Raw genomic sequence first — 12,435 nt, 5'->3', positions numbered from 1 at the left:
ACTGCTCCGGGCTGCTGCTCCTGCAGCCCCTTCTCTGCTGCCCGTCGGGCACGATGTGATGTGTGCTCGTCACGGTGGGCAGCTGCCTTCTGCCCTGCGGCCTTCTGGAGCAGCCCTCCAGCGCTGCCCCGCTGTGGTCATTCTGGTTTCAAAATCTTCCAAGAAAAAGCATTTTGCTTTTGAACTTATGTTTGTTATTCACGTTACGTTTTGCTGTAGCCCCAAAGCGCTCAGAGGGCGCTCACCATCTGCTGTGGGTGACCCCAGCAGTCTGTTGGTTGCCCACTGACACTGAAGTAGAGCTGCTCACAACACTGTGATGCTCAGTTCAGCTGCTGCTTCCCCGGTGCTCGTGGAGCTCATAGCAGGAAACAGACAAGCTTTTCCTGCAGCCTCTCATCTTCATTTGGTGATGAAGTTTCTGGAGCCAGAACTCTCCTAGTGGTGCAGGAGGCAGCAGGACCCAAACTGCTGTCCTGCAGCTGTGGTAGTGCCCCATCTGTGTTATTCTGATGAGCTGAAGTCAACCTGCATGGCAGTGGGGCCCTGCATGGGAGAGCATCCTCTGGCTGAGCTGGGCTGTGGCCATTTGCTGAGCGTGAGCCTCTTGACCAACCTCAGCTTTAAAAAGGCACTGATACCAATTAGTAACAGTCTTTTGCAAGGCAAATTAATTCCGCCCCAATCGCAACAGGGAAAATGCAGCTCCTGATTAGCAAGGAGAGCGACTGGCCAACAGGAGTCACCATTGTAAAGCGAGGCATGGCTGTCAGCAGTGCGTCAGGTTCCAGGTGAGTGCCAGCAGCAGCTCTGAGCCCTTGCAGCAATGCTGGGGGGAGCACGGGGCTGCTTTCCTAGTGCCACCCACTGCTGGGAGCATCAGCTTCCTTCTGATTCGCAGGTTTGCCCTGTCTCCAGGCCCTGCTGGCTCAGGCTGTGTTCCCTGTGTCGGCAGAGGTGTTAACATTGCCTGGTGAGGAGGGGAGTGGTAGCTCTGAGCCGTTCTGGTGAGAACATGGACACAGCTGAGAGCACAGTGAGCAATTTAAGGATGCCTCAGGTTGCTCTATCTTTTTCTGTAGGAACAAACAGGCATGTGATAAAAATAAGACTGCTTCACGCAGCCTAGCAACAACTTAGAATTCTCCTGCAGCATAAGCAAATGCACAGAGGCACAGCACAGGTGATCCTGGTTGGATAGGCACGGGGATGGTGTTTCATTACCTCAGCTGAAGAGAAGGGAGGGTTTTGAAAAGGAGTGAAGTGTGAGCTCCCTTTGCTTGCAGGAAACCCCTTCATCCTGATGCATTTTGTAGTATTGACGCATGCCCTGGGCTTACGTGGCTGCTTTTCTACAAGGACAGCAAACAGGTCAGTTCAGCAGCACCTCCTGGAGCTGGTATTGATGTGATTTGGGTCAGAAGGTGAGCAGAGGGCTGTGGCACTGACCATCTCCTGCACTGCCGCGGAGCCCGAATCGCCGTGTGTCATCAGTTCCAGATCTGCCACAGCTTGTAATGGGCGTGAGAGCTTAATCAGAGTGCTCGCACAGATCCTGAATAAGCGCTTAGACTAAAAATAAAGTTTTATTTTGGAGAATAAGCAGCTGGTAGTGCTGTGCAGCTGAGGCTGTGTTTCTCAATACATGTAAGGAGCTGAAAAATGAGGCATTTTTTTCTGGGCTGTCACAATAAGAGATGCTATCCTAGCAGAGCTGCTGATGCTTCAGAATGAAGTTTCATTCTTGAGATTAAATGACAGTCAGGGGAATTAACCATTTCTAATTACTGCAGCTAAAGATTGAACATCTTGGCCAGAAGTTGTGCGATCTTTCACAGTTCTGAATGATTAAAGTAGAAATGCACTAATGGTCTTTGGTTTTTGTTTTTGCTCGGTCACGTATCTTCTGGGGGTCATGGGGATGTGTTCTTCTCACTCAAAATACGTTGATTAAAAACAATTAAGTGCTGTTGTATCAGATATAGAAACTTGGGACCTGAGCTCCCACACCTGAACAGCTCTGTGCCTGTTGGTCCCACTGCTCGTGGTGGCACTGCCAGGCTCTGGGGCTGCTGCCCCTGTGGCTCTCCTTTAGGCTGCTGACTTTAAGGCTGTTGTAGGGTCTGTTCAAAATGGCTGAGCCTCAGAGACAGAAAATGTAGATATCCTTCCTGCCGCCCCATTTGCAGGAAAAACATCAACTCTGAAATTTAGTAAAGGCTGACTGGAGGTGACTGAACTCACTGTTTGCTCACGGGGAAAGAAAGAGTGCTGAGCAGCAGGAAAACAGAGTTTGGATTGCTTTTCCATGGGGGAAAATGTGCTGGTATTAATGACTGTGGAAAAACAACATACAGAAGGGTGAAGGCTTCTCCTTGCTGGAGAAGAGTAACATCCATACTCAGTGCAGGCTGCGTGCCAGGAAAGGCTTTGATGGGAGCAGACAGTATCATGGTCGTTGGCTGACCTAAGAAGATTCCCTGCAAGGTCTGGGGCATATTAATTCCTGAGGGGAAAGTCAAATCCCATATAAACGGGTATTTGTCTCTCAGTAGCTGAAACATTGGAAACAGCTGAATCTCTCTGTTAAGGTCATTAAGAGATCTCAGTGCAACAGAAACAGCCTCCTCCTTTTCTTCCTTTACTTATATAGCTCAGATGTATGTAAAAATAAGCAGCATTTTTCAGGGCATCCCAGTCACGCTCCCTCATGAAGGATTTAAACTTTGTTGTTCCCTTTCGAGATCATGCATGCATCACATGAGCTGTCAGTCCAGGCCTTGGAAGGATGATAAATTCCAGCAGGGAGAGAATTTCATCAGGAGAGAAGAGCCAGCAGCCTTCATGTGCAACTGTAACATTAGATAGTCTGTAAGAAAATTAGACTTATCAGATGCTGATGCCCTTTGCGGTCAAAGCTACAGCCAGAATGTTATAAGGCATGGCTTCTGACAGAGCTCTGTGTGCAGGTGGGTTAGGAGATAGGCTGCGGCTCCAGCTTGCTGCTCTGCTGCGGAGCCTGTGTGTGCAGATTGCTTTGTTGCATCTGTAGCTAACTTGTGTTCACATAAGAAGGGAAGGAGCTGCTTTCAAGTCCCTGCCATGTGCTGAGGATCAAACAGCTGTGCCACAAAGCCCGGTAGAGGTGATATTTAATGTGCAAGGAGCAGGTTGGTCCCTGCCCTGCAGCAGAGAGGTGCCAGCGTGTCGCCTGGTTTCACACAGAGGACAGTTCTGTGCTACAGAATGACTGCCACTGAGAGAAGTGTGAAGGATATGGGGCTCATGGCCTCACTGGGGAGAGGAGTGTGGGGGAGCGTGGCCTCCAGGGCAGCAATCAGCCATGAGTGCATCGCACCCTCTCTGGGCTGTGGGTTGTTGCCTTTTGCTGTAGCTGGACGGGGTGCTGCGTGCCGTGCCTTCCTTCTGCACACACTGCTCAGCTGAAGCTCATGTGCGTGCAGGCCGTCTGTGAGACGCCGGCTTCTGTGCCCGTGACCTGGAAACACCAACGTGTGCTGGTCCTGGGCTCTGCTCAGCTGCGCACCGGGTTTAATTTGGAAAAAGAGAAAGCTGTCAGAGTGTGTGCTAGATAATTCCAGGCTGTGGGTCACATCTTGCTAAATCACCAGTTCCACATTCAGGATAGATCTCTTCCAAGCAAAAGCTGTTTATTATTTCCTGGTTTGTTTATTTTTTGTCACTACGAGTGAGGTAGAGCTTTGCAAGGCAGGAATCTGAGGGCAGGCCCCAGCTCACAGGCTTGCCTTGTATTAGCTAAAAACAAAGGGATGAAGGTGTGGCAAGGTCCCCAAAATAGTGACCCTCCTTGAGGGAGGTGGGGCTCATCGGGGGCAAAAGGGTCCTGAGTGCTGTTCCTGCCTGGTGTTTGCTCAGCGTTGCCTGGCTCTGCCTGGCTCTGCCTGTCCTGCCCTGCAGGCTCAACCCCATGCCACAAACAGGAGATCCCAATTGCTGTCGACGGGTTTTCAAGGTTGGGAGCTCTGTGTCAGCTGGGCTCAGTGCAGTGACTGTGTGCCACAACGGGTGTGTTCTGGGACCAAACAGATGGCTGCCTGAAGAGATCAAGCTGAAGCTCCCCACCAAGCAGACAAATGCAAACCTCGGTGGCCGTGCAGTCTTGTGTGGTGACAGCTCCATTTTGGGTGAGCTCAGTGAGCTCTGCACCCAGTGAGGCTGCTCACAGATGGCCTTTTTCCATCCCTTCCTGAGAAAAAGATGTATATTAGAAGAAGAAAGAAGGGGTAGCGTGATGTGACCATCCAGGATCAGGTGTGTTATCCCCTGTTGGTGAGTCCCACTGAGTCTCACGGGACTGCAGTACCCTCCTTTTGGCCCTGTTCCTGAGGAGCATCCTGCAGCAATGGGTTACCACTGTCCTTGGGTGGAGTTCTGGCTCACCATACGCTATCAGGGCTCGTGTGTCAGGGAAGCCCATCCTTTTGTTTTTGTTTTTTTTTGCATGTGTAAGGAATAATTGCATTAAAACCCAGTACATGAAGTAGGAACAATGAGTAGAAAAGTTCTTCACCTACTTAATGTATAAGCTTAGGGATTTCCCTGAGCCTTGCAGAGTCAGTGTTTGTAGCTGGAGGCTCTTCCACCTGACACTGTGCCCCTGAATTGCTATTCTTTTAAGTAACAAAGTTTTGCCTGCCTTAGAATCACCTTTGTGATTTAGACTAAAAAATGCATCCCATGTAATGGTTTTTGGACTTGATTTAGAGCATGTCTTTGGATGCTTGATGACAAGAGGGGACTGCATCATTGAAATAAGTGTGAAGTTATTAAAAAGGCTGTACAATATAGTTCTTTACATCAGGGATGGTAACAAGCCCCTCCAGCATCCCTTTTTGGGAAGCATGATTTTGTCTGTGGTCTTTGGCTCCTAGAAGCCTCCCCCTTGTGATATGGGACAGCATCTGAGACTTCTGTGTGCATGAACCACGTTTGGAATGGCTGTATGCTTGAGCTGCTTATTCTTGAGATCTGATTTAGAAGTTTAAGATCTCAAGGTAACATTGAGCTCCGATCACTTCAAAAGCTTTTAAACACGGTGATATAGTATTGATATCTGAGCAACACATTCTCCCAACAGAAGCAGTGTTGACAATGGTCGGTCCTGTGCTGAGTTGTAGATGAATACAACCATCTACCAGCTGGGCCATGTGGAGTATAGAGTCATCTAGGTTGGAAGAGACGTTCGAGATCATCAGGTGCAACCATCAGCCTGATCTACAGGATCCCATCACTAAGCCCTGTGTGAGCGTGGAAGGGCAGCCAGCTCCACCTGGGGCATTCAGAGGGCAAAAAAAGGGAGAGACAGCCACCATGGGCTTCCCAGCCGTGTGCCCTGAGAGTGCTGTAGCCCCATGCTGGCTCTGAGACAGCTTCCAGCCCTTCTCTGCCCCATGGTGGTCTTGTGCACCGGAGGGTTCTCTGGGCCCCGCTTGTTCTGCTGGGGCTGAGCTGAGCCCTGACCATCTCCTGTCCGGTGGGATCTGTCTCGCTTTGAATGGACATGAAAGTCTCTTTGGAATATGTTCATTTTAATTTGTCCTTGTGCTGCTGAGCAAGATGGAGACTGATGAGAGTGAATGGGGCATGCGAAAAGGTGGATGTGAGAAATCAATGCTGTAATAAGGCAAATGAGCTGAGGTGAAAGTTTTGTACGTGAGAAGCAAGCAGTCCAACAAATCTAGGTTTCTCCTCTTCATTGCCTTGGGCAGTGAGGAAAACAGGATTATGGCTGTTTTGCTGCCTTTAGCACAATGTCCTAAGAGGACATTCTCTTCCCGTTCCAATTTCTTCGTGTTTTCTGAGCCTCTGTCATTTTAAGCTGCAAAAGGAGTTGGGATTATAACTTGCAGCTCGAGCAGCAGGCTGTTTTTTCCCCTCAGATAGTGTGGACACTAATGAATTGCTTTTCTTCCGTGACCCACCTCTTGCTTTGCTGTGGGTGAAGTGTCAGCAAATCCAGTTGAACTCTTTAATCTCTAAGAGGGGGAGAAAAAAAAAAAACAACTTAAAGCAACCCCCGTATCTGTTCTTGAGCTGAATTTGGTGATAACAGCAAGTTAGCCTCCTTCCACTGATAAACACAGCTCGACTTGCAATTCTCAAGATACTTTTGTAGGTCAGCGCGGAAACTGTCGCTGTGTCTTCGGTTTTGCAGCCCAGAAAAATCGTGCATTGTCCACCCCCACCATCTGCCAGTCAAAAAGCAGCTCACAAGGCCTCAGGTCTTAAGTTTGCACTTCTGGTGGGGTTTGTGGTGTTCTTTTTTGGTTTGTGCTCTGCCTTCATGGTCACGCACGCAGCAGCTCTAGTTGTGAGATGCAGCTACAGATCTCCGTGGTGTCTTCATTCTCCCTTAGCAAGAGTTAACATTGGCTTTATCGTTGTCCCAGGATAGCTCAATTGTGTTGACTCCCTGAATTTGCTGTGTGTCTCAGCAGAAGCATCCACTTTACCAGGAATAAATATGCCTGCAGCAGCAGCTCTTAATAAATAAGAACATTGGCAGGCCTGGGGTTTTTTTCTATGGCCAATTAGCATGCTTTACCTCTTGACAACAACGCAGCCTGTGTTGTGTATTCCAGCCCTTCTGGTGCCTTTTCCCTTGCTGTCCTGCACCTGCACCCTCCACAGTCTTTTTATGGTTCTGGGCACCAGAAGAAGCATCATACAGAAATGATTTTTTTTTTCAGTTGTCTACTTTGGAGAGACTTTGTAAGCATGCTTTCTGAATGCCATTAGCAGGAGCAGTCCTCAAGGATCTCCTTTTCCCTTCTCTCCACCCCTGCTGGCACCACAATTGAATGCCAGCGACTTGCATGGCTTCCCAGGCTTGTTTCTTCTTGACTCCATCTTTACCCCCCGTTGAAGCAACAGCCAACAAACGTGATCACCTGCAAAGGGTGTTTCTGTGGCTGTGTTTTTGGCTTGCAACCGTGTTTTTGCTGATTCTGTCAGAGCGCATATGGGCTGAGACTTGCAGTCTGGCCTAGGCATCTCCAGCACTCTTGGAAGTTAGAAATTAAGCATGACCAAAAGTGCAACAAATGTAGGGTTTTTTTTCTCCATGTGCTTAGGATAACTGCATGTGAGTCACCTGGGAGCTGTGCTGAGTCTCACTGAGAAGTGAGGGGCATCTGGAGTGTTGGCTTGAGGCTTCTTATACGTCACGTGTCCTCCAATAGTTTCTTGCACTTTACTGCAGTGACTTTCCTTCCACTTTTATATATCCTGTTCTTAACCCTGAGCCTTCTACAGTACAGAGACTATCTCCAATTTCCTTTTCAGTATAGGCATTAGCTCTAAAATATGTGCATGTACTTTCTTTTCTTTCCCCTGCACAGATGCAGTGACCATTACTTGATCGTGCTTCATGCTGACTCATCTCGCAAACCGTGTGCCAAAAGAATGCTGAGCAGCCAAACCTTAAAGCCAGGACGCTCTGTCTGCCAGCTATTTACCTGGGACAGACAGCGAGACATCCCCTGGAGAGCAGATAACAGGAAGAGCTCTGCTCAGCCAGCGCAGGCTGCAGCCCCGTTGCAGTTTGGTGGCTGTGCCCCTCTGCTGCCCATTGGACTTGGTGTATTCTGAGAGCCGCTGGTGCCTGCACTGCCTGGTTAGCACATCTCCTGCCGGGAGCTTTAGCGGGATTTGCACAACAGAAGCCCTTTCCCCTTCTCTCCCTTCTCTTCGTTTCCCATTTGCTCACGCTGTCTGCTCCAGCAGCTGCTGTCAGCGGGAGCACACGGGCTGTCTGCGGGCCGGCTCTTTGTCAGCAGGGCTCAGCCACGTCTTTGTTTGCTCACTGCTCGGCAGAGATGCTGCAGGTTGGTTAGGGGCATTGCTCATCCTGTTTGCTCAGCAGCCAGAGCGGTTGCCCGTTGTTCCTGATGCATTTTTATGGTGCGTGTTTAAGTGCTGCCAGGCGTAGTTTCTTTGTACCGAGAGGAGTAAGTGAATGCCTGTCTCTTGGCTGACAACCTGGGCACTGAAGTGTTCTGATTGGGGCTGCAAAAAGGGGAAGGGAAAGCATCTGAATTTCCTAAAGCAAACCAAAAGGGCTGAGTTCTGTTATTTCTGTATGAACTGCGTGGTTCGGAAGGGGGAAGTCTTATCTGTACATCGCTGTGCCATGGAGCTGTAGAACAAAGGCCAGCTGGCTTTTTGTAAATCACTGCAGCCATCATTTAAATCTGGAAGGATTACAGCGTGCAGACGGCCGGGCGGTGACTGGGGACGGGCTGCATGTGACCTCAGAGGTGGTGCTGGTCTCTGGTGTGAGCAACAAAGAGCCAGTCTGTGCCTGCATGCGCCAGCAGGATCGCACCCCAGTCCCAGCAGTGCCGGTGCAGCTGCGTGAAAACAGAGCCGTCACCAGAGACAAAACTTCGTCTGTCCTCTGCCGTGGTGTTGTGAGAGCATGACATGGTGGTGCTGCCGTGTGTCCCTGGCTCAGCCTGCTCTGCGTTCGTGGGCTGCTGTCACGGATGTGGGGTCTTGCACACATGGGGCAGCTCAGCCTGTCCGCGCTGATGCAGCCGTCAACCTGCTTGTCTGGAAAATGCCTTTAGGAAAGGTGTGATTATTCTGGGCTACTGGGCAAGCTCTTCTGTGTGACTGCATTTAAACAACACGGGGTGGTAGCTGAGGAGAAATCCAGGCAGTGAGGGAGGTGCCACGTGGGACAGAAGGAAATCGGCAGGTGGCCCCGAGGAGGTCCTCTATTTGCTCATGTTATTAGCAAGGAGAGAGGAAATAATGATTTATTGATGCTTCTGTAATTCTCCTCTGCTGGGCTACGAAGGGAGAAATTTGGTTTTCTTTCTGATATTCTGGGGTCTAATTGAGATGTAAGGGCTGCCTGGAGGGCAGTCTTCTGCAGGGCTGTGGGTGCCCCGTGTCTCAGCTGTGACCGAGCTGAGGATCTGCCATCTGCACAGCTCAGCGAGCAGCAAGTTAATGCTGCGCTTTGATTCGAGCCCTTCTGCCAGGGCTGCGTTAATAGAGGGTTGGGTGGGAAAACACAGGGAGGAGCGCGGCAGCAAAAAGCTGGTTGTCACTGTGCTGTTCTGTCAGTGTAAGAATGCCGTGCCGTGTAGAAAGGCAGCAGTGCCTGTGGGTGCAGTGGGACGGCAGAGCTATGGCGTGGCAAGCACTGCCAGCGTGCAGGGATGGGGAGCAGGGCTCACATGGACCATGGGCACAGCAGTGTGAAAGGTGGAATAACATCCTTACCAGAGAGCTGTGGTGCCCCATCCCTGGCTGTGCTCGAGGCCGGGTTGGGTGGAGCCCGGGAGGCCTGAGCTGGTGGGGAGCAACCAGTCCACAGCATGGGCTTGGAGCTGGGTGGGTTTTAAGGTCCTTTCCAACCCAAGCTGTTCTGTGGTTGTAGGAACGTAGCCTTCCTTTCCAATGAAGTCATACAGCTGCATTCTAAGTGTTGGGTTTGGCCTTGATCTGATACCTTTGTGAATTTGGTAGGCGTATTTTAACAGACTTGCTTTTATTTTCTGAAGTTTTCCCCTGTTGCTTTCTCTTTTTTTGATCTTTCTTAGGAAAACAAAGCAACCAAAATACTTCCTGTATTTTTCATGCTCCAAGCTGAGGATTGCAGAGGGCTCCCATCCTCACCTTGTGTGCATATCTTTCTCACCATCTGCAGTTGTTAATTCACATTTGGGTTAGTAATTAGGGAATAAATAATACATGGCAGGTTATCAGAATGCTGCACTCTGGTGCTGGGGGAGCAGCTCTCCTGACAGGGAAGGGCTGCATTCTACTGCTCTGCGGTCCCTGAGAGGCTGATTCAGGTGTACCCTTGATGAGATCACAGGGCTCCCAAGTGTGAAAACCTCCTTCTTCCCTTGCCCCTTCACCACAGCTCTTCCCAGCTTCCTGCTGTGTGTTGGGTATGTCTTGTTTCAAAGCTGGCGTGTATCTCAGCCGAGCTGGCTGGCAGGAGGATTAAGTGTTGCTATGACAGTTTGGGTGTGGGGATTTGGAAAAGCCACCAAGTTGCAGAACAAGCAGCAGGAAGAAAACGAGCAAAAATGCAAACATGGAGCGAAGTGACTCTGAAGGGCACCAGACTTTAGGGCTGTCACATTTGTGGCTCTGTGCCTGCAGGGTGGCGAGAGCAGCAGGAGCAGCAGGAGCTGGGTTGCACTGCCATCCGTCCTGCTGTAAGCTCCAGCAGTACGTAAGTTCAAGTCACAGCTGAAGCAATGGGCTGACATGTGGGATGTTGCATTTCTCAGGTGCTGGAGCAGGATGTGGTCCTCCAATCCATCGACCGTGCCATCGAGGCTGTGCACAATGCTGCCATGAAGAACGGAGGGAAATACAACCTGGAGCAGAGGGATGTCCTGCAGTGAGTGGGACGGTGCTGGTGGGGGGTGGGCGGTGTGACAGGAGGGTGTGGGCTGTGCCTGGGGATAGAGATGGCCGCCACCAATCTGAGTCCCATGCTGCAAAGTGCCGTGCCCAGAGAGTTTTCCAGTGCTTTTGCTGCCAGCTGCTGGGGTTCCAGTCCAGCACATCAAGTATAGCGGTGCTCCGCTCCTCACACCCTTGGTGTACATAAAGGAAGAAGAAGCTGTAGGCTTAGAGGAGAAATCCAGAACCTCTCTGGCTCTTTTCTCCTCTCTGCCAGCCAGGAGTTGTAGCGGTGGTTGGCTGTGTGGCACAGGGCCCTGAAAGCGTTCTCAAATAATTGCTTGTGAGGAGAATTTTATTTTTTTCCTCCTCTGACACCTCGCCCTCTGCACTGAGGCACGCTGGTTTAATCTCAGCTGAACAGTGATTCTAAAGTGCAGGCAATTTCTGGAGCTTGCAATGCAATATGTGACTCTCCCTTGAGGAAGAGCCATTTTTCTCCCATGAAGCAATGAATAAATCATGGGCTTCTTGCAAAGCCTCTTCCTTCCTCCCCTAGAAGTGCTTCCTTAGTTGTTAATGAAACTGGCATCGGCGTTCGCAGTAATATAACCCATTCCAGCACACGTAACCCCAAAGCAATATATCATGTCGGCCCCTTCCTTAAGCTGTGCTCTTCCTGATGTCATCGTTCCTTTTCAGAAAGCTGATCCATCACCGGAAGGAGACCGTGTCCCGCAAAAGCCACTCTCCCACCCCTCAGGGGATGGTGATGACTCAGTCCTCCAGCGACCACCACCTGGACGCGGCGCGGCAGCCCAACGGCGTGTGCCGGACTGGGTACGAGCGGCACCACAGCCTGCCAAACACTGAGTTTGAGGAGGAGGATGAGGGCCCCTATCAGGTAATGGCAGCTGGGCGCCTCTGCGTTCCTCCTTCAGTGGGATAATGCTGCTTGGCTTGTTTAATAAGATGCCTTTATGGCTGAAGTCCCAGAGCAAGTGTTGTGTTGCTTGCTATGGCGCTGCATCCCTGGGTGCGGTAAGCTGATCCTGTGCTGTGTCCATGAAGCCTGGAACTGTCCCTCTGTTGTTCACTCTCTTGATGACTTTTGGGACCTTTGAGGGTCCAAGGCCTTACAGTGCAGGCTCTGCTCTAGACTGAGTGTTTCCTGAGGACTTTCTCAAGGAGTTGCAAGCTCCCCAGAGAACTCTCAGTGAAACAAGGGGAATAAGGGGGGATGGTTTTAAAATGAAACGATGGGAGGTTTAGGGTGATTATTAGGAGGAAGTTTTTCACACAGAGGGTGGTGAGGCACTGGAACAGGTTGCCCAGGGAGGCTGTGGATGCCCCATCCCTGGGCATTCAGGGCAGGCTGGATGTGGCTCTGGGCTCCTGGTCTGGTGGTTTGTGACCTGCACATAGCAGGAGGTTGAAACGAAATAATCATTGTGGTCCTTTTCAACCGAGGCCATTCTATGATTCTGTGGTTCAAAACAGCACCGGCGTGAGCTGCAGAGCTTCCTCCACATACTCAGCACTGCTTTGTTTCCCTCTTCTTGAATCTGCACAGTGATATCTTTGGTTCTTAAGTGTTTATCTGCTGTGGGTGCCAATGTTTACTGCTTAAATCATGAAGAAACAAAGACCCTGCTTTGTCTGAATGCTTCTTGTCATGATAAATTGAAGGTAGGATGCAGGGAATATGATTTATGTGTAAAAAAGCAAACTGCCATAAGTGTTACACAATTCCAAGGTTACTGTGTGGCGTCGGCGAGACTTCAGCGAAGTGGCCAAGGACAAGGACAGATGCAGCACTTGTTCAGGGAGAGTGATGTGGCCGATTATGCCGTGTGGATACAGCTGTGTTTTAGGGCTAAAGGCTAAGCAGGGCTGAGCACAGTGATTTTTTTCTCCTATAGATGAGCACGTACGCTGTAGTTTGTCTTCATCTCCACACGATTATCTGAGGTAGGCAGTGCTTATAAGGCACTGATAGACTGTCACTGCAGCACATGA

At 50.3% G+C, this 12,435-nt stretch overlaps 1 protein-coding gene across 2 annotated transcripts in view; it reads left to right on the top strand.

Moving 5' to 3' along the window:
• Positions 1-12,435, top strand: part of NCKIPSD (NCK interacting protein with SH3 domain) — a 35,123-nt gene that overhangs the window by 548 nt on the left and 22,140 nt on the right. The window contains exons 1-3 of one of the 2 annotated variants that reach the window (XM_042880366.1): positions 698-791; positions 10,299-10,411; positions 11,119-11,320. In XM_042880366.1, coding sequence (XP_042736300.1) covers positions 10,365-10,411; positions 11,119-11,320 — 249 coding nt within the window. In that variant the 5' untranslated portion in view covers positions 698-791; positions 10,299-10,364. Of the gene's footprint in view, positions 1-697; positions 792-10,298; positions 10,412-11,118; positions 11,321-12,435 lie in introns of those variants that run through there. The other variant, XM_042880365.1, reaches the window with a different exon arrangement.

Source organism: Lagopus leucura, unplaced genomic scaffold (genome assembly GCF_019238085.1).
Source record: "Lagopus leucura isolate 7727_CA_CO unplaced genomic scaffold, USGS_WTPT01 Super-Scaffold_100026, whole genome shotgun sequence".
Taxonomy (NCBI): domain Eukaryota; kingdom Metazoa; phylum Chordata; class Aves; order Galliformes; family Phasianidae; genus Lagopus; species Lagopus leucura.
This window is presented reverse-complemented; position numbering and strand designations above follow the sequence as displayed.